The sequence below is a fragment of the Chiloscyllium plagiosum genome, chromosome 13 (assembly GCF_004010195.1).
Source record: "Chiloscyllium plagiosum isolate BGI_BamShark_2017 chromosome 13, ASM401019v2, whole genome shotgun sequence".
Classification (NCBI taxonomy): Eukaryota; Metazoa; Chordata; class Chondrichthyes; order Orectolobiformes; family Hemiscylliidae; genus Chiloscyllium; species Chiloscyllium plagiosum.
The window spans coordinates 63558494-63581052 of record NC_057722.1 but is presented as its reverse complement, the minus strand read 5'-3'; the positions used below and the strand labels follow the sequence as shown (position 1 = coordinate 63581052).

Here is a 22559-nt window from a genome sequence, read left to right as displayed (position 1 = left end):
CTCCACCACCACCCTCTGTCTTCTACCTTTGAGCCAGTTCTGTATCCAAATGGCTAGTTCTCCCTGTATTCCATGAGATCTAACCTTGTTAATCAGTCTCCCATGGGGAACCTTGCCGAATGCCTTACTGAAGTCCATATAGATCACATCTACTGCTCTGCCCTCATCAATCTTCAGTGTTACTTCTTCAAAAAACTCAATCAAGTTTGTGAGACAGGATTTCCCACGCACAAAGCAATGTTGACTATCCCGAATCAGTCCTTGCCTTTCCAAATACATGTACATCCTGTCCCTCAGGATTCCCTCCAACAACTTGCCCACCACCGACGTCAGGCTCACTGGTCTATAGTTCCCTAGTTTATCCTTACCACCCTTCTTAAACAGTGGCACCATGTTAACCAACCTTCAGTCTTCCGGCACCTCACCTGTGACTATCGATGATACAAATATCGCAGCAAGAGGCCCAACAGAGTTCTCGGGTTCACCTGATCAGGTCCTGGGGATTCATCCACATTTACCCATTTCAAGAATCCTGCATTTCCTCGTCTGTAATGTGGACATTTTGCAAGATGTCACCATCTATTTCCCTCCAGTCTATATCTTCCATATCCTTTTCCACAGTAAATACTGATGCAAAATACTCGTTTAGTATCCTCCCGCATTTTCTGTGGCTCCACACAAAGGCCGCCTTGCTGATCTTTGAGGGGCCTTATTTTCTTCCTAGTTACCCTTTTGTCCTTAACATATTTGTAAAAACCCTTTGGATTCTTCTCAACTCTATTTGCCAAAGCTATCTCATGTCCCCTTTTTGCCCTCCTGCTTTTACCCCTTCCATTCGACTTTTCTTTTTATCACCTGTCCTAATATTGCTTTTGGAAGCTTAGTGTTCAACTTTGTTTGAAATTCATTTCTGTGAAGTACCTTGGAACATTTCACTCCATTAAAGACCTTATATAAATGGAAATCGTTTTTGTTGAACCAATAATGGGGCAACTGGTACCTTGAACAACTTCATAAACAGTGGAGTAACCAGACCTGGACACACTGCAATGCGTTACTGTTTTGGTTAACATGGTTCTCTCACCTTCACTGGGCTGGCTGCCGGCACTGCCCCCTCCATACGTGAACCCGGTGACGTCGTGGTAGCCTGGTGGGTGTGGATTGTAAGGATGCTGCGGTGGGTACTGGTATGGGAAGGAAATAGGCCACGGTGCTGCGCCTGGGTGGGGGAGAGGTGCCAATGTGTCTTGATCTGAAGTGCCACTGGATCCATCCTGGTCATTCAGGGTTAGATTAGCCATGTCTGCAGAAACGGGAAGAATTACTGCCTGTTAGTTCTGTCAATGGCACTATGCAAATGTCTGTAATCCTGCAGGGTCCCGAAACAATAGTTTATTATCTGCTCGACAAGTGCACAAACATATGAGCTTGTATGCAGGGTTCAATATTTTTCAATCTTCACCCATCTTCTATTTCAATCCCAATGCAATTTTCCCCACGGCTCTGAAGAGGTCTCTCCGTTTTTCTCACTGGTATGAGCAGCTCTCAGCTACCACATGAATAGGAAAGGTTTGGAGGGATATGAGCCAAATGCAGGCAGGTGGAATTATTTTAATTAGGATTATGGTCGTCATGGACTGATTGGACCAAAGGGTCTGTTTCCATGCTATATGACTCTAAGTGGGCCAGGTGTAGCAATTAATGACAGGTCATTCCACGGTGACAACCATCACATCAGAAGTTGGTTCTGACTTTGCCCAGCAGCCTCAGTTACCATGTGGCAGTTGCTGTCTGGTTGTCCAGGTACTGTGTAGCAATCAGAAGTAAAAGGGCCAGACTGATTTCTACTGATGAACCCAAGTCACAACTGAAGGAACAAAGATATTCCACAGTCCCCACTCTGAAATACTGCAAGAGATCACATTCCTGTGGCGGAGGAAAGTGTTGCGTTATGAATTACAGTAAATGGGGTAGGCTGGATACACCACAAACATCCCAGTCTGTGAAAAAATATTCTTGGTAGACATTAAGCTTTGGAATGATCATTCTTCAGCTTGTCATAGAAACTTCAGTCATTACATCCAAAATTTAATGTCATGTAATCCCTACCACATCTTCTACCTGAAGCACATTGTAAGAGAGAGAAAGAGAGCGAGCGCAAGAGAGAGAGCGAGGGGTGGATGGGAAGAGGAAGACGGGGGAGAGAGAGAGAAAAAGTCAAAGAGAGGGAAGAGAGGAGATGGAAGAAGGAAACAGAAGAGAGAGGGGAGAGAAAAAGGGAAGACCGAGGAAAGAAAGGGGGATGGGGAAGAGAAAGAGAAGTGGCAAAATTGAGAGACAGAGAAAAAGAAAGAAAGATCTTCAGATTGACATTTTTAAACTGCATCGTACTTCCTGTTGAGCAAGGAACAGAATTCAGTATGTAGCACACACATGTGCACCCAGCACAACTCACTGTGAGTCACTGTGTATGTACAGTACTGCTCATTAAGGGAGCCAGGCACGTCATGGTAATGTTCCTGGATTAATAAACCAGAAGCCCCAGACTAATTCTTTGGGCACATGGGTTAAAAATAAACAATGGTGACCATGACAACTATCTTCAAATGCCAAAAAACCCACTTGATTCACAATGATAATAAAACTAATCCATTCACTCCCCATTACAGAAAAAAACCTACCATCCCTATCTGACCTGTCACATGACTTCAGACTCACAGCAATGTGGCTGAGTCTAAAGTGCTTTCTGAAATAGCCCAGCAAGATATTCAGTCCAAGGATAATGAGAGACAGGCAACAAATGCTGGCCATACCAGCAATGCTCAAATTCCATGAGAATAAAGCAGAAAAATCATTCCTCCACTTTTCCTGTAGGTATTGATGAGAAAAAGAGATGCACTGTTGAAACCTTTCATCTTGTATTTATCTGATAAGAAGTAAGAACGCCAAATGTCAAAGGGAATTGTACTGCATACTGTTTGTACTGCATGAGATAAGCCCCTACTTGCAAATCACAGAATATAATGTCTAATGTTAGATACAATTCCATGATTTGGATTGTTTAGCAAGGGATGTCTAAGTATGATGAGAATTATACTAACAACCAATTTAAGATTATCAGTTGGATTCACAATGTGGCTCAAACACACTTGCTAGAAGCTGCATATATCCACACACATAGACTGGTCCTCTGTAGGCAAAAGGAACATGTACAGGTATTGCACACTTTTGAATTAAACAAAAATTTCAGGGACAATATTTCCATGGTATATTCTCCATGCCAGTGCTTCAATAAATCAGTCCACATGCCAGCTAATTAGCACCTTTTTCTCATGCAACGTTTATCAGTCTTTTGAAATTTGGACTTCTTGCATCTGTCCTGATAACTTGCACATTCTCCCCGTGTCTGCGTAGGTTTCCTCTGGGTGCTCCGGTTTCTTCCCACAGTCCAAAGATGTGCAAGTCAGGTGAATTGGCCATTCTAAATTGCCCATAGTGTTAGGTGCATTAGTCAGAGGGAAATGGGACTGGCTGGGTTACTCTTCAGAGGGTCGGTGTGGACTTGTTGGGCTGAAGGGCCTGTTTCCACACTGTAGGGAATCTAATCTAATCTAATCTAATCTAAACTGCAAAACGAGAAGCTTTGATAATGCGTTTCTCCTTTCTGTAATAAGCAAGTTCTGTACAACCAAGCGATGACTTATTTCTTTAATAGCAGCCAGAGTTTGAGGTGAAGTAGAGAAAGGATACCGGTTTGAGATGACAACATGCCCCAAAGACAGAGTAACTCACTGCCACAGAGATTCCCAAAGATGTAGTAGCACTGCTCTGAGAAGGTGATTTTGTTGACGGTGTGTCGGATGTAACCAGCTTTGAGGAGATTACTGGCATATTTTCTAGCCTCGCGCCGATCTGGAAAACCTTCCACGTGGTTGTAAAGCCAGTCAACAACATCAGAGCCTGGGAAAACAAGACAGAATGATACAGTAAAGAAGGTCATTGAGTGCAGCGAGTTCTGCAGCCACTTTTAAAAGGGCAAACTGAGATCATCTCTCAACTCCACTTCCTCTCCTTACTCCAAAGCCCTACAAAAATATTTCCCATTAATATATTTATGAGGGGTCAAAAGATTGGACGCTGGAAAAGCAAAGAAGGTCAGACAGCTTCCAAGGAGCATGAAAATCAATGTTTCGGGTTGAAACCCTTCATCAGGAAACCTGATGAATGGGTTTGGCCCAAAGTGTTGACTTCCTAGCTCTTCGGATGCTGTCTAAACTGCTATGCTTTTCCAGCTTCGCATCCATTGACTCTGGCTTCTGGCATCTGCAGTCCTTACTGTCTTACTGTCTCCAAATCATTGTATTTATCTCTTCTGAAAATTACCACTAAAATCTGGTTCTGCAACAGTCTTCTATATTTAAGGAAATACAATCCTGTCTATTCAATCTGTCCTCAATATTTAGAGCTTTTTGTCCCAGGTTCAATGCAAGTACTACTTGTTAGGAGCACAATGATTGGGATCTCATCAATAAGCAAAATACTGCAGATGCTGGAAATATGAAATAAAAGCAGAAAATACTGGAAATGCTCAGCTGGTCAAGCAGCATTTGCAGAAAGAGAAACCTAGGCAAAAATGAGGACTGCAGATGCTGGAAAGCAGAGTCTAGATTAGAGGGGTGCTGGAAAAGCACAGCAGGTCAGGCAGCATCCGAGGAGCAGGAGAATCGACCTTTTGGGCAAAAGCCCTTCATCAGGAATGAAAGTAAAGGAAACCTGTCATCAGAACTAGAAAGAATTAGGGTGCTGGTTAGGCCAATCTTCAAGATTATCCAAACAGATGAGCATAGGTGAGGGCCAGTCTCCCTCTTCCATGTTTATCTTGTTTAGATTAGATTAGATTCCCTACAGTGTGGGAACAGGCCCTTTGGCCCAACCAGTCCACACCGACCCTCTGAAGAATAACCCACCCAGACCCATTTCCCTCTGACTAATGCACCTAACGCTATGGGCAATTTAGCATGGCCAATTCACCTGGCCTGCACATCTTTGGACTGAGAGAGGAAACCGGAGCACCTGGAGGAAACTCACACAGATAGTCACCCAAGGGTGGAATTGAACCTGGGACCCTGGTGCTGTGAGGCATCAGTGCTAACCACTGAGCCACCATTTATTATTCAGCAAAGGCACTGTTTCTAAACCCAGCTCACCAGCTCGATCTGACATACCTATAAAAGCGTTGGGGATGGTTATTTTAAGCCACATCCGGTCGCGGACCTCCAAGCCAGACTCTGGTGACGCCATGGCCTTGACAATGGTGACAATGTCACTGTGGACTGATAAATGAAAATCATCGAACCCTGAGAAGAAAAGAACATAAAGAGATTTTGCTTCAAATGAGCAATGTTACGGCGTGGCGCAGTGCTGGGCTGTCAGGAAGAGGTGTGGCAAGAATGGGAATGGAGAGAACTGGCCATTCGTCAGCAGTGTAATTTATCATTTATTTATTAGTCATAGCAATTTAGTTGTTAGTAATTGCCTAATTTATAGAAGGCATAATTCATTTCAGAACAATCTAGTACTGCAAAGGATTGTAATGTTTGATCTTACTTTACAAATACTAAGTTATAATATTGAGTTCATAGTTAACAAGCACTCAATGCAATTTCTTGGTTACAGATAAAACAACAGTATGTAAAACTATGTCAGCAACATCTACTTCTAAAGACTGAAGTTAGTTCAATCTAAATTTATTAAACTGACAACTTTTATCATCAACCCCTCCTTCTCTAGGGTCACTAACGATAGGTGTAATCCTCTCCTGGAATCTTGAATCTTTCATGATGGCTAGTGGAGACGGTTTCTCGTTTTTTTGAAAGCCAACAAAATTAGAATATGTTAACTACAAACCTGTTGGCCAAGTGTGACTGTATGGAATAATGAACCTATCTTGCACTTTACTACTGGTTATCTTGTATACCTTTAAAATGCAGAAGTAACAGACACAGGGAAATCGCGTGACCTGGCGTTTATTACTTTTACTTATTAATTTAGCTATTCACTTTGCAACGTATAGCGTCTCTCCAACTCCTTTAACTTCAGATGAGCTCCCACATCTGTATTGCCATAGCCGCTGCAAGGCGTGTGGACTCTGTCGACTAATTCTGTTTTAAACAAATTGTAGACATTGTAATATATTCACAGAGGAGAAAGACATTACAGCTGGATATTTCAGTTCGGAAGGTGAAACTCCAGAGCATGTTCAGATTAATAAGGAGGAAATACTAGATGTTTTAGTGGGCATAAAGGTGCATAAATCTCAAGCTACTATGGGAGGTAAGACAGGAGAATACCAAGGCCTTGGCTGAGATATTTAATACCGTGTTGGCCATAGGTGAAGGGCCAGATAACTGGAGTTCCTTTGTTCAAGGTATAGGCCAGGTAATTACAGACCAGTAAGTCTGACATCAGTGATGGGGGAATTATTGAAAAAAATTCTGAAGGACAGAGTTAATCAACACTTGGAAAGATAGGGATTGATCAGGGATAGTCAGCACAGATTTGTTAGAGGTAGATCTTGTCTGACTAATTTAACTGGGTTTTTTGTAAAGGTGAATAAATATATTGAGGAAGGTAGAAGCAGTTGATGAGGTTTACATGGATGTCAATAAGGCCTTTAACAAAGTATCACATAGAAGGTTGGTCCAAAAGATAAGAGCCCATGGGATCCAAGGCAAGTTGGCTGAAAAGTGACTGACAAATAGGAGGCAAGGATGATGGTGGAGGGTTGTGATTGGAAGCCTGTGACCAACAGTGTACACAAGAATTGATGCTGGGACCCTTGCTGTTTGTTATGTACATTAATAAAGAAAGTCTAATCAGTAAGTTTGCAGATGATGTGAAAATTGGTGATGTTGCTGATAGTGAGGAGGATGGTCTCAAGCTACAGTCTGATATTGATCAGCTGTTAAGTTGGGCACAGCAATGGCAGATGGAATTTAATCCCAATAAGTGCAAGATGATGCATTTTGGAAAGTATCATAAAGGAATGAGACACAAAATGAATGATAGGTCCCTAGAGAGTACTGAGGAATAAAGAGATTTGGTATACAAATTCAAAGATCCCTAAAGGTGTCAGCAGAAGTCGACATGGTGATGAAGACAGCATACAGGATGCTAGCCTTCATGAGCTGGGGTGTAGAATAGAAGCAAGAAAGTCTTGCTACAACTTTATGAAACATTGGTGGGGGCAGAGATAGAATATTGTCAGCAGTTCTGGTTGCCACACTATCACCCTACTAATCTCCAGATACAGCACATTATCCTCTGCTATTTCTGCCACCTACAATCAGACCCCACCACCAGAGATATATTTTCCTCCCTCACCTCTATCAACTATTCCTTCCACGACGCCCTCATTTGGTCCACGCCCCTCACCAACCCACTTTCCACACTCGGTACCTTCCCTTGCTGCCGCAAGAGGTGTAAAACCTCCCTGCTCATCTCCGTCCAAGGAACCAAAAGATCTTTTCACACCTGGCAGAGATTTTCCTGCATATCCACCCACCTCATCCACTGTGTCTGTTGCACTCGGCGTGGTCTCCTCTACATTTGGGGAAACAGGACGCCAACTTGCACAGCGTTTCAGGAACATCTCTGGGACACACACACCAAACAACCTCACTGTGGCCGACTACTTCAACTCTCCCTCCCACTCCACCAAGGACATGCAAGTCCTGGGCCTCCTCTACCATCAAATCCAAGCCACCTGTTGACTGGAGGAAGAACGCCTCATCTTCCGCCTTGGGACCCTTCAACCACATGCCATCAACATCAACTTCATCAGTTTCCAAATCTACTCCACCCCCCCCCCATTCCAGATCCAACCCTCCAACACGGCACCACCCTCTTGTCCTGTCCTACCTGTCCATCTTCCTTTCTACCTATCCACTCCACCATCCCCACCGACCTATCACCATCACCCTCCACCTGCATCTTCCTATTGCCTTCTCCCCCAGTTCCATCCCCACCCTCCTATTTATCTCTCAGCCCGCTTCCCCCTCCACATTCCTGATGAAGTGCTTATGCCCAAAACGTCGATCCTCCTGCTCCTCAGATGCTGCCTGATCTGCTGTGCTTTTCCAGCACCACACTTTTTGACACTATCAGAACAGTATGTTTGTACTGGAAAGGGTGCAGAGGATGTTACCAGGCATGGAAAGTCTCAGTTATCAAGAGAAAGTGGGTTTGTTTTCCCTGAAGCAGAGAATGCTGAAGCGGGACTTGATTGAACATAGAACAGTACAGCACAGTACAGTCCCTTCGTCCCTCGATGTTGTCCAACTTTTTATCCTACTCTAAGATCAAACAAACCTACGTACCCTTCATTGTATCATCTACCCATGTGCCTATCCAAGAGTCACTTAAACGTCCCTAATGTATCTGACTCTACTACTGCTGCTGGCAATGCATTCCACACACTCACCACTCCCTGTGTAAAGAACCTACCTGTGACACCTTCCCTAAACCTTCCTCCAATCACCTTAAAATTATGCCCCCATGTGATATACATTTCCACCTCGGAAAAGTCTCTGGCTATTCACACTATCTATGCCTCTATTGCACACCTCTATCAAGTCAACTCTCATCCTTCTTGGCTCTAGTGAGAAAAGCCCTAGCTCCCTCAACCTTTCTTCATTAGAAATGCTCTCCAGTCCAGGCAGCATCCTGGTAAATCTCCTCTACACCCTCTCTAAAGCTTCCACATCCTTTGTGTAATGAGGCGACCAGAACTGAACAAAATATTCCAAATGTGGTCTAACGAGGGCTCTAGAGAGCTGCAGCATAACCTCACGGCTCTTAAACTCAATCCCCCGTTAATGAAAGCCAACACGCCATACGCCTTCTTAACAACCCTATCAACTTGGGTTGAGGGATCTATGGACAGGGACCCCAAGATCCCTCTGTTTCTCCACACTGCCAAGAATCCTGCCTTTAACCCTGTAATCTACAATCAAATTCAACCTTCCAAAGTGAATCACTTCACACTTTTCCAGGTTGAACTCCATCTGCCACTTATCGGCTCACTTCTGCATCCTGTCAATGTCCCGTTGCAACCTACAAGAGCCCTCCACACTATCCACAACTCCACCAACCTTCATGTCATTGGAAAACTTACTAACCTACACTTCCACTTCCTCATCCAAGTCAATTATAAAAATCACAAAGGTTTTTATTTTGGAGAATGTCTTATCCCTGTTTCACTATCAGCCTCTCTGCTTCTGTAATGCAATGTTTCTCTCGTATTGGACGATATGAGTGTGGTCAATGAGCTCAGTGGCTTGGATGGTTGTTTGCTATACAAAGTTATGCAGATTACTGTACTGTCTTACTAATAAGACTCTGCCTTCTCAATTGCACCCCTTACTTGATGTGCGGTGACCCTCAGGTTAAAATTATGAGCAGTCATCTCTCTTTAATGAAAGAGTAGCCTATGATTCACTGTGATAATGGTGACTTGCATTTTCCATTTTTTTTCCTCTAAAGTTGCAAATACCACCTATCTTTCCTCCTTACATGCTTTCTGTATTAAAAGTTCAGACTCATGCCTCATCTCCATTTCTAACGTTTTCATCGCCAGGATCTCAGGTGTTCCCTTTCTTTCAATAGTTTGAGGAGTCAGTTACAGGGACTCTGACCCAAATTTTTAATTCTCCTTGGTCACACTGGAGGTGCCAAAGAACTAGAAGACAGCTAATGGGGCTCCACTCTCCGAGAAATGTGGCAGATGTGGGTCCAGAAATTTCAGACCAGTGAGTCTCACATCAGTGGGTAGGGAAACCACTGGGGAAAATTCTGAAGGAGGGGATTAATCTTCATTTGAAGAGGCAAGTTTTGATCAGGGATCATCAGCATGGCTTTGTCAGAGGAAGATTATTAATTATAAATTTGACAGAATGTTTCAAGGAAGTGACCAGGTGTGTAGATGAGGGTAGTGTAGTTACATGGACTTCATCAAAGTCTTTGACAAGCTCTCACAAGGAATGCTGATGAAGAAAGTAAGACACATGGGCAGAGTAACTTGGTAAGTTGGACCCAAAATTGGCTTAATGACAGGAGATATAGGGTAGTGGTAAAAGTCTACTTTTGTGGCTTGAGGCCAGTATCCTTCAATGTACCATAGGGATCAGTGCAGGGTCCCTTAATTTTTGTGGCATATGTAACTGAGACAGATTTTGCGATGGGATGATAAGTTTGTAAAGATGGGCCAGGTGGTTTACAGCAAGGAATGAGGTCTAAGGTTGCGGGAGGATTTCGATGGATTGGTCAGATGGGAAAATTAGTGGCAGATAGAATTTAATCTTGAAAAGTGAGAGGAAGAAGTAACAAGAGAAGAGAGTACTCAATGAATGACAGGACACTATGAACAGAGGCATCTGGGGGTGTTTGTCCACAGATGGCTGGCAGGATATGGTAGTTAATAAGGCACAAGGAACACTTGCCTTTATCAGTGGTTGCACACATCATAATATTAGGGAAGTCATGGTGGAGCTGTTCAGAACTTTGGTCAGGCCACAGCTCGAGTACTGCGTATAGTTCTAATTACCACACAATAGGAGGGATGTGATTGCACTGGAGAGGGGATAAAAGAGATTCCCTTGGATGTTGCCTGGAATAGAGTATTTTACCTCTGAAGAGAGGCTAGATAGGTTTGAGTGTTTTTCAGATTAGATTAGATTACATTACAGCATGGAAACAGGCCCTTCGGCCCAACAAGTCCACACTGACCCGCCGAAGCGCAACCCACCCATGCCCTTACATTTACCCCTTACCTAACACTACGGGCAATTTAGCATGGCCAATTCACCTAACCTGCACATCTTTGTGACTGTGGGAGGAAACCGGAGCACCCGGAGAAAACCCACGCAGACACGGGGAGAACGTGCAAACTCCACACAGTCAGTCGCCTGAGGCGGGAATTGAACCTGGGTCTCAGGCGCTGTGAGGCAGCAGTGCTAACCACTGTGCCACCGTGCCGTTGTTTTCTTTAGAGCTGAGAAGCCTGAGACAAGATGGGTTTTGAGTGTAGAAGATTATGAGGGGCATGGACAGGGTGAATAGAAAGCAGCTGTTCCCCTTAATTGAAGGATCAGTAACAAGGATCATAATTTTAAAGGGAAATGCAGGAGGATTAGAGGGGATTTCAGGAAGTTCTTTTCACTCAGAGGGTGGTGGGAGTCTGGAATGCACCATTTGGGAAGCTGGTTGAGGCAGTAAACATCACAACCTTTAAAGAAATATTTGGATCAGCAAATGAAGTCTCAAAACATTCAAGTCTGTGGGCCAAGTGCTGGAAAGCGGAATTACTGTAGATGTAGAGTAGTTCAAGTCAGTGCAGACTCAGTGGGCCAAAGGGCCTCTGCTGTACTATTCAGTCAAATGACACAGGACTCACCTCACCTTGCACTTTGCTCTAAACAATGCAAAAGTGCCTTGCATAATGCTCCTTGACCCTTTCCTTTGATTTGTCAACTAAAACATGATGTCGATGTACTGAATATTTACAAAACCTGTTCTCTTTTCTGCATTGCAGTGTGTCTTCCTAGCCAAAGTGCAACTATAAGATGGATGGTGAGATGTTACCAGGCAGAAATCTCTTCATATTTCTCGAGTTGAAACATTGCACTCTCTGAGCATGTGAGGTGCTCAAAACACAAAACACAGGTGAATCAAAGTAGAATGACACAAACTGAGAGAAAAGCAGCTCCGTGATTTGGGATGTGATGCTGTGTAGATGCCAGGTGAGGCAGATGGTCGTGTGCAGGTGGAACTTACGTTCGGTTTCTGGGATGGAGCTGGTGATGGAAGAGCTGGTGGAAGTAATGGTGCTCATAGAGGGGCTCATACCATATGGCTGATAGGCTCCTGTCATGGCCGCTGTGTGTGACACCCATGCCGCTGGGTCGATGGGACGAATGGGCTCACCTGAAGGAGGGTTAGAAATAGACAGACATCAATACTTTCACTGTGGTAGCCTATTTACGGTGTATAAAATTTTACAGAATTTTAAACATTTCTGGATGAATCAATTGAAGTGCATTGTTCTGCACGTATCTACATGGATCTATATGTGTGCATGTCTGAGTACCATCTTCATGCAATGAATTCACAAATTAACTAGTATTGAAACTTTACTATTGAGCCAGGCTTATTTCTGTCGGCTATTGAGAAACCACACTTCGCGGGTCACCATTTGATCAGAAAGAGGACTCAATGGATTGAAGGTATATGAAATAATGAGGGATGAAACTGTTTAAATCCCTCAACTGACACCAACTACTGTCATAGGGAGGGATGGACAGACTAAAATCTAACAGAGGATGAGTTTACAGCTGGAAACTCAAATTGTACTCAATGAATTAAAGAAATTATTGCACCATGTCTCTCACTGGAACCGAACAACAAATTGCAGACATACGAAATATTCAAGGGAGTGTCAGGTTACACACTGTGACTAGTCTTTATTCTCCTGTTATTAAGTGGAACCTTAATTATTCACAATTCACATTATTCATCATGTACAATTTCAATAATAAGCAAGGATTTTCAGGGGCTTAGTTAGCATCAAGACAATGCAATAGTAATGGTTGCAGTGTAGATGGTCAATCATCTCAGTGCCAGGACATCTTGACAGGAGATCAAAAGGGTAATGCTTTGAGGTGCTTCAGCTGCTTCATCAATGACCTTCCCTCCATTACAAGGTCAATAGCGAGGATGTTCACTGATGATTGTATTTGTAGCATTTTCAATGCCTCAGATCACGAAGGGATAACAATAAGGGGTCTGCCATTTAAGATGGAGATGAGGACAATATTTTTCTTTCTTTGGAATGCTCTTGACCAGAGGCCAGTGCAGGCTGGATATAGAGTCCCTATAGTGTGGAAGCAGGCCATTTGGCACATCCAATCTACACTGACTCTCCAAAGAACAGTGTACCCAGACTCACTCCTCTACCCTATCCCCGTAACCCTGCATTTCCTATGGCTCACTGAATATCATTGAATATATTGAAGTCTGGGTTTTTAAACAGATTTTTGATCTGCTAGAGAGTTAAGGATTATAGGAGGGCCACTGGAAAGTGGAGTTCAGGGCACAATTATATCAGCCGTGATATGAGCAGCATGGTGGGTCTGCGGTTAACACTGCCACCTCAAAGCGCGAGGGATCTGGGTTCAATTCCACCCTTAGGCGACTGTCTGTGTGGAGTTCGCACATTTCCATGTCTGCATTGATTTCTTCTGGGAGCTCCAGTTTCCTCCCACAGTTCAAAGATGTGCATGTTAGGTATCCAGGGATGTCCAGCCTAGATGTGTTAGCCACAGGAAATGTAGGGTTTTAGTGGGATGCTTTTTGGAGGGTTGGTATGGACTTGATGGGCCAAATGGCTTCTTTTCACACAGTCAGGATTCTATGAGCTCATTGAATAGCAGACCAACCTTGGGCATGGAGCAATTTCTAGCAATGATTTGTTTAAGGGATTTAGGGGTCATTGACTAGGCTAGCATTTATTTCTCATTCTTAATTGTCCAGAGGATAGTCAACCACATTGCAGTCACTTGTAGACCAGACCAGGTTAGGATGGCAGATTTCCTTTCCTAAAGGTTATTAATGAACCAGATGGATTCTTTTCATGTGATCCACATTTAGCCAGCTTTTATTCCAGATTTGTATTGAATCCAAATTTTACCATCTACCATTGTGAGGATTCGAATACCTTTCACAAGAACATTAATTTGCAATCCTCGGCTATCAATCCAGACATTACCATTATGCCATCACCTCCCATGGGAACCACCCTTACTCCTATTTCTTACTGTTTTACAATCACCTGTGACCATAGGACACCAGGATTTATATTGGAGGGCTGTTGACAAGTGTTGTCCAAAGGCATGAAATTTTTAATACACTGATGGAGACTTATTTTCCCACAAGCTTTTTTCTCGCTCTTTCATCTTATTCAAGCCCATCACAAGATTGTAGAAGCTACTTACTTCTGGGGAGCGTGAAACAGGCGCGAGGTGTTGGGTCCCAGCATTTGGCAACAGTCAGCGTGATGGGTCTTAAGAAAAGAACACCCACATGTTAGGACTTCCACAAAACAGGAACTAAAACCCTGCTCAAGATTCCAGCAACTGAAAGGTTAAGTGAAATTTCAGGATTTCAGCATCTGTTCCTCTTTGAACAGCCTGACGGGTGCTGCCAGACTGAGCTCAATCATGAATAAAAGGACCTTAGAGAAACAGATGAGTTGCATCCACTTTCTGCCACGTTGCATTCGACATATTGAACACATTTCCCTGCTTTAAGTTTCAGTGAACATTTTAAAAGAATACTTATTTATTTCCCGTGGGTTTGCACACAGAGATTTAAGACCAAATTGTTTCTCCTTTAGCCTGCTGTTATATTAACCCAATACCGCATTAAAACGCAAAGAAGTGAAAACACTGCATTTATGTAGCACCACTCATAGCTTCAGGACATTCAAGTCCTTCTGAAATGTAATTACTGTTGTTAAGTGGGAAAATTGGCAGATAAATAGTACAGAACAACTCCCACAGACTGCCTGATGATAACGATCAGAGACTTGGTTTTTAGTGAGGTTGGTTGAGGTGTAGATGCTAACTACAACATTAGGGACTGTAATGCTTTTGTTTGCATTCACCTTTGAATGCAGGCAGGGTCATAGGATAATTTTCTCATCTGAAAGACAACACCTTTGACAGTGCAGCACTCCCTCAGCCCTGCCCAGGATTTCATCCACGATTGTGCGCGCAAGCCTCTGGGCCTTGAATCCACAACCTTCTAACTCAGAGACAACTGTGTGACCCACTGAGATAAGGCTGGCACCTCAACAAAGTCTGCTACCCACACCATGGAATTTCCCTCTTACCCTGGCTTGTGAACGATCTCTCTCAGAACTCGCACTGCGTCGTCATTGCTCATGTTCTCAAAGTTGATGTCATTAACCTGAGATGAAGGAAAAGCTACAATTACTCAACATCAGAATATTAGCTTCCTCAGCAAGGGAAGCAATATCAAGGTGAACCCAGCATTCACTTATCGGTTTCTTGGCAGGACCTGTTAGGCATTGATGAGATGCAGCAACTCTGACTAATTCCCTTTACCAATTCTCTGCTCACTTGGTTATCCTTCTTTCTGGTAAAGAACCATAAGACAAACAGAGAAATGACATCACTGTCAGGGCAAATGCAAAATTGTGTGTAGGTGCAATAAGGGCACCAGATGAGACGTGAACCCAGGTAGTGTGAAGCAAATAATAAAACTACCACATTTTGTATAAGCTTAGAATATCACTTTGCAGTGCAGTGCTTTGCAACCAATGATGAAGTGAGGTCATAACATAAGAATGAAGCAGCCAATCTGCACACAGTGAGTTCTCATAAACTGCAAGGAGCTAATTAGCTGACAATCTTCACTAGTTGATTTATACTCAAAACTATCGCTCATTTATGCTTGTGCGTATGTCTCCCATGCATTTTTCCCACACGACTTCATTCTATTGTGTCACCTTTTGTGACAGATCATGGAGTGATGTTAGAATGAGAATTAGAATCCCTACAATGTGGAAACAGGCCCTTCGGCCCAACAAGTCCACATCAACCCTTGGAAAAGTAACCTTCCCAGACCCATTTCCCCATCCACTATTTACCCCTGACTAATGCATCTAACCTATACATCCCTGAACACTATGGGCAATTTAGCATGGCCAATTCACCTAACCTGCACATCTTTGTACTGTGGGAGGAAACCGGAGCACCCGGAGGAAACCCACACTGACACGGGGAGAATGTGCAAACTCCACACACAGTTGCCTAAGACTGGAGTCAAATCTAGTGTTGTGAGGCAGCAGTGCTAACCACTGAGCCACCATGCCACCCCATGTGACCTGATTTCCAGCACCTTCCTCCCAAGAATATTCTCTCTGATTTCAGAGTTAATGTTTCACGCTCAGCCACCCCCCTCTCCCCCAGCTGGGTGAGGAATCGTGTGAGCTCCGACCCGGGGACCCACCTGCAACAACATGTCTCCAGGCTCGATTCTGCCGTCCGCTGCCACAGCCCCTCCCTTCATGATGGACCCAATGTAAATCCCTCCATCGCCTCTCTCGTTACTTTGCCCCACGATGCTGATTCCCAGGAAATTGTACTTCTCTAAAGGGAAGCATGTGGATGTCAAAGTTAGCACTTACAGTACAGAAACATTCACAGAATCATAGAGTCCCTACCATGCAGAAAGAGGCCACTCAGCCCATCGGATCTACACAGACCCTCTGAAGAACATCCCACCCAGATACAGGCCCTCACCCTGGCCCCATAACCCTCCCTTTACCATGGCTAATCCACCAAGCCTGCACATCTCTGGACACCATGGGCAATTTAGTATGGCCAATCCACTTAGCCTGCACAGCTGTGGGAGGAACCCAGAGGAAACCTACACAGACACAGGGAGAATATGCAAATATTCACTGCAAATGGTCCTTGTTGGTATGTATTTTCCTCACCTCACCAGCCTCCTCCCACATTATTTCATCTTACCCTCTCAGCATATCCTTTGATCCCCCTCTTTCTGTTGAATTCTTTTACCTTCCCCTGAATGCATCATAGTCTCAGCCACTCCCTGTGGAATCAGTTCCACATTCTCTCCATCCTCTGCATTAAAACAATTTTTCTCCTTCAGTCGCTGTTGAATGAATTAGCAATTATCTTATGCTTACGGCCCCTCGTTTTGGTCAGAAACATTTTCCCTGCACTTACCCTATCAACCACTTTCATAATTTTGGAGACTTCTACTTTGTAATTCCTCAGCTGTATGGAAAAGAGCCAAGTTGTCCAATTTGTCTTGTTGGATAATGCTTCTCATTTTCTGACGTCACCATAGCAAATTGATATCACATCTACTCCAATGCCTCTATGGTTATGTGTGGTCTAAACAATTTTCTATGCCAACATAATAGAACAATCTCTACTTTATAATTCCCTCTCTTTCGAAAGAATTTTGACTGCTGTGCTTGTTTATTTTAAGCTCTCAGTACTCTAGTATTATTCGTAATGATTTATGTGACTCTTAGCTCAGATGGCACTGTTTCCCCCATTTTTGTTATTACCTTTGACCAAAATGCGTCGCCTCACACTTATTTACATAGAGTCATAGAGATGTACAGCACAGAGAGAGAGCCTGTGGTCCAACTCAACAGTGCCAACCAGATATCCTCAATTAATCTAGTCCCAAACCCTTCATATTCATTCACCCATTCAGATGTCTGTTAAATGTTGTAATTGTACCAGCCCTTCCTCTGGCAGCTCATTCCACACACGCACTACTCTCTGTGTAAAAAGTTGCCCTTTAGGTCTCTTTGAAATCTTTCCCCTCTCACCCTAAACCTATGCCCTCTGGTTTTGGACTCCCCCACCCCCAAGAAAAAGACCATGTCTATTGACCCTATCCATGCCCCTCATGACTTTATAGGCCTCTATAGGGTCACCGCTCAGCCTCCAACCCTCCAGGGAAAACAGTCCCAGCCTATTCAAACTCGCCCTAAAGCTTAAACCCTCCAACCCGGCAACATCCCTGCAAGTGAAGCTCATTTGTCAATGTGACTCCCATCCTGAAAGTTTATTAATATCTTCCCATATTTTTGTCATTGTTCTCCTCAATACTAACCAGTTACTGTTAACAGAAATTTTAAAATTGTTTTATCAATTCCTAAGACCAATTTTTCAAAATGTAAGCAGGCAACACAGATCCTTGTGGAATATTACTCCTTACTCTTTGCCAGTCTACACTGCAGCTCTTAACACAGACACTTTGCTCTCTGTTTTGTCAACAGCTTGCTATCCATCCTACTATCTGACCCTTAACACCACGTGTTCTGACTTTAGCCATGAATTTAGCCAGTGATAACTTATCAAAGGCCTTTTGAAAATCCAAATACATTTTGTCCACTGCATTAACCTTTCCTGGCATTGCCTCAAAGGATTCAATCACTGTTCAAACATAACCTTCCCTTTTGGAATTTGGGCTGACTCATAGTTGTTGCATTTTTTTGTTGCTCAATGTTTACTTTAACCATAGTTTTGTGTAAGGATTTCACTGTCTTTCCCAACACCGACATGAAGTAAGGTGATCTACAGATCCAAGTAAGAGAAACAGAAATTGCGAGGGAAACTCAGCAGGTCTGGAAGCATCTGTGGAGAGAAAACAGCATTAATGTTTCGGATCCAGTGACCCTCCTTCAGAAGTGCAGTGTTACACCGTAAGTATTACATAGCTGTTCTGAAGAGTGCTGCCAGACCTACTGAGTTTCTCCAGCAATTTCTGCTTTTGTTTGCTTCAGATCTCTAGCATCTGCTGCAACTATACAAAACGGTGGTGCAGCCACACTTGGAATATTATGTACAGTTCTGGTCCCCATATTTCGGAAAGGATGTAGAAGCATTGTAAAAGGTGCAGAGGAGATTTACCAGGATGTTGCCTGGTCTGGAGGGAAGGTCTGATGAGGAAAGGCTGAGAGACTTGGGTCTGTTCTCATTGGAAAGAAGAAGGCTAAGAGGGGATTTGATAGAGACATACAAGATGATCAGAGGATTAGATAGGGTAGGCAGTGAAAGTCTTTTTCCTAGGATGATGATGTCAGTTTGTACGAGGGGGCATAACTACAAATTGAGGGGTGATAGATTTAAGACAGATTTCAGAGGCAGGTTCTTTACGCAGAGAGTGGTTAAGTGCGTGGAATGCCCTACCTGCTAATGTAGTCAACCCAGCCACATTAGGGAGATTTAAGCATCCTTAGATAAGCACATGGATGATTTTGGGATAGTGTAGGGGGGACGAGCTGAGAATAGTTCACAGGTTGGCGCAACATCGAGGGCTGAAGGGCCTGTTCTGCGCTGTATTGTTCTATGTTCTATGTTTGATTTTAGAGGAAACAAAAAAGAATTATTTTTACACTGAACTGTTATGAGCCAAAATGTGCTGTTTGATCAGGTGGTAGGAGCAAAGTTAACAGTAACATTGATAAGGAAATGTAGGAGAAAAGGATAAACCATGCAAGGTAATGGTGTAAGAAGTGTGGAACTAATTGGATAACCTATCCATAGAATTAGCATGACGTGATGAACAGATTGCCTCATACTGCATTAAATGATTCTGGATGGCAAGTGTCGGCTTTAAAATTCAATCCTTGCAAGGCTCCATCATTGTAACACAAGCTGCAAAACTTTGCCCACACATTGCCCAGCATTTAACTTTCTAGTAGGATTAGTTTTGTCAAACAGCTTATCTGCTCCCACCACACCCACCTTTCCGTTTGCCCCTTCCTGCTGGAGAAGTGTGCACTCACCCATGTTTAAAGTGACGGTGATAATGTTGAGAGACATAGTGGAATCTGTGATACTACTAAACGAGGAGGACTGAAAAAGAGAGCAGAGACATAACTCAACAAATCCATCAGTTTCCAGTAATTCGTTCAGAGCAGGAAAACTGGTATGAACCCCTCACCAGAACGTCTGTGAGGAACTGGTCCACTGAATAAGATTTTCTGGATGAGTTGCCTGCACATGGACAGTGTACACAACAGCTCAGAGCAGTTCTTCTCTTCATGTCAGCTCACTTCCCACCTCCCCACCCTCCACATTCAGTGGGTGTCAGACAGTCTCAAGACTTCACCGTGGTGTAGATCTTTGCCCAGTCAGAATGAGCTTTGAGTAAAGCAATCCTGCAGTCGAACCAGATCCCTGTCTTCATCCAATGTCCTCAGTAATAGGCTCATACAGGTCATAAACAGACGACTGCAAATGTATACCCAGCTTACAATGTATTTAACCCCTGTCCTGTCCCTGTCCTGGGAGTATTTGATGAGGACAGTGCCAACGGAGCATTACTTTCAGTTTGAAAGAGTGACAGGAACTTTACCCAGTAACTAATCCCATGTTATACCTGTTCTGGGAGTGTTTGATGGGGACTGAGTTGAGGGAACTATATTTTCCATTTACTTCTCATTTATAAGGCAGCCTTACTCTGTAACTAACCAGTACTGTCCCTGCCCTGAGAGTGTTGGATGGGGATGGTGTCAATGGAAGTTGATTTTCAGTTTAAAAAAAAGAGAGCTTTATTCTGAATAAGCCCCATGCTGTAGCTGTCCAGGGAGCATTAGATTGGGACAGTGTTAAGGGAGCTTTGCTCTGTATCTAACCTCATTCTGTCCCTATGTAGGAGCATTTGATGGTGACAGATTTGAGGGAGCCTTGCTATGTGTCTAATCTCCTGCTGTACCTGTCCTGGAGCATTTGATGGGGACAGTAATGAGGGAGATTTATTTTGTATCAATGCCAGGAGGGCTGGCTGGTGACATTGGGTGCCTGACAATGTAAAGTCTTTGACTCCACCTGTATTAATGCTCTACACTTTGTTGTGTACATAAATAGTGGACTTGAGATACCAGTTTTTGAGGAGTTTGTTACACTAAGAGACAAGAAATCCACCCACCCTCTCAATCCGGGGAATCCGCTGTTTCCGTCGCCGTCGCTTATGTCGTCTCATGAGTTTGGATGAGTTGCTTTGTTCTGTGGAGCTGCTGAACCTGTAATGGGAGTGAGTCACAGAAAGACTGAGACAGATTCGGGGCTCAAACACAATTCTTCATCTTCAGACTAGATTTGTGTTTATCTTTGGTGAGAAACTGATTCCGGCTGGAGATACCACTCCCTGAATGCAGGAAACTCTCTGATCATCTCTCCTTGCAGCCAAAATAAGCAGACAGTGGGTGACAGGCCAATCCCATAGCTGTTCTTGATCAGTTTTGCACACACAAAGTAATAAAATGTCGATTCTTCTACCAAGGGGCAAAAGTGAGGAATTAATTCTACTGTTCAGAGACGTGGTCAACCTCCACCTACAATTATTGCTTTCAGCTCTGACCAATGCACCTCAGAAAGAAAGGATGGCTCCAACACAGATTTAGCAGGAAGATACCAGGGGTAAAAGAAAATAATGATGTTGCATAGAGGTTTCTGATCTGGAGCAGGAACCCCAGATCACTGTGAGTAGTGAGCTTACCTCCCCTGGCTTTCCTGCTGTCTCAATTAGGGTTGGTCTGGATCAATTGAAGGATTTTCTGACAGAATGTTTTACAAGGCACATGTGGTTTACCAAAGCTATCATTTCAAGCTGCTACAACCTTTCAACATTTACCTACAGTTCTGCTTCAAGTATCATAATAAGAATGATTTTGCATTTATATAGTTCCAGTTCTAACCTCAGGATTTATAAGCTAGTTTTTTAAGTGATACAAAAGAGGAAACATGGAAGCTAATAAGTTCCCACAAATTACCATGAGATAAGGTGCAGATTAACCTTGTTTCATATATAAGCACTGGCCCAGGATACCTGCGATAATCCCGCCAACTGTGATATGGGACCTTTCGCAGCCACTTGAGGGGACACATGGAAACTTGATTGAATGGCTCATCCAAAGTATAGCTTCTGCAGTCCCTCAATTTGGCACTGGAGGTGTCAGTCCAGATTTTGTGTTCAAGCCTCTGGAGTGAGACTTCAACTTTGTAACTCAATGAAAAGATTATCACGGTTCCTATCTTAGCAGAGCCATCAACTAACCTGGCACAGAGTGCAGTCCAAAATTGAGGTCTAAGGGATAGAATTATGGGAAGGTGGGGGGATCTGAGTGGATCCCAAGTGTTATCTAGTCACGCAAATGGGTTGAATTTAGAGACTCTGGATTAGTGGTGCTGGAAGAGCACAGCAGTTCAGGCAGCATCCAAGGAGCTTTGAAATCGACGTTTTGGGCAAAAGCCCTTCATCAGGAATAAAGGACTGACTAGCTATGATCATGCAGAAGGGATGTATATATTGGTGAGGTACTGGAAGTGTACATAGGTTATGGAACTGTACTCCCACAAGAGCTCAGGACTTGAGCAGAAAAGAAAATTGAAGGCAAAAAATTACCCTGAAAAAATAGGAATAATGCTGGCACAGCAGAATTAGAGGCTGTTTTGGAAGGTGTAATAAACCACATGCAACACCAGAGGGCAGGAGACATCACAGACACTACCAAAAGTGCTCAACAAAACATACAAGGTCTGTTCAGATTAAAGGAGAAAGTGAGGACTGCAGATGCTGGAGATCAGAGCTGAAAATGTGTTGCTGGAAAAGCGCAGCAGGTCAGGCAGCATCCAAGGAGAAGGAGAATCGACGTTTCGGGCATGAGCCCTTCTTCAGGAATGAGGAAAGTGTGCCAAGCAGGCTAAGATAAAAGGTAGGGAGGAGGGACTTGGGGGACAGGTGTTGGAAATGCTATAGTTGGAAGGAGGTTAAGGTGAGGGTGATAGGCCGGAGTGGGGGTGGGGGCGGAGAAGTCAGGAAGAAGATTGCAGGTTAGGAAGGTGGTGCTGAGTCCGCCTCCAACCTCATAGTCCCACAACCCTGCACCGCCCGTTTCTACCTCCTGCCCAAAATCCACAAACCTG

At 43.7% G+C, this 22559-nt stretch overlaps 1 protein-coding gene across 2 annotated transcripts in view; it reads right to left on the bottom strand.

Annotated features, from left to right (window-relative positions):
* The window catches only part of LOC122556138 (segment polarity protein dishevelled homolog DVL-3), a 122191-nt gene that overhangs the window by 8974 nt on the left and 90658 nt on the right, over positions 1–22559 (bottom strand). For both annotated transcript variants that reach the window (XM_043702621.1, XM_043702622.1), the window contains 9 exons: positions 20563–20656; positions 19418–19487; positions 16090–16229; positions 14948–15024; positions 14049–14116; positions 11833–11982; positions 5226–5357; positions 3793–3960; positions 1085–1303 (listed from right to left, as the gene is read on the bottom strand). In XM_043702621.1, the coding sequence (XP_043558556.1) occupies positions 1085–1303; positions 3793–3960; positions 5226–5357; positions 11833–11982; positions 14049–14116; positions 14948–15024; positions 16090–16229; positions 19418–19487; positions 20563–20656 (1118 nt within the window). The remainder of the gene's footprint in view (positions 1–1084; positions 1304–3792; positions 3961–5225; positions 5358–11832; positions 11983–14048; positions 14117–14947; positions 15025–16089; positions 16230–19417; positions 19488–20562; positions 20657–22559) is intronic.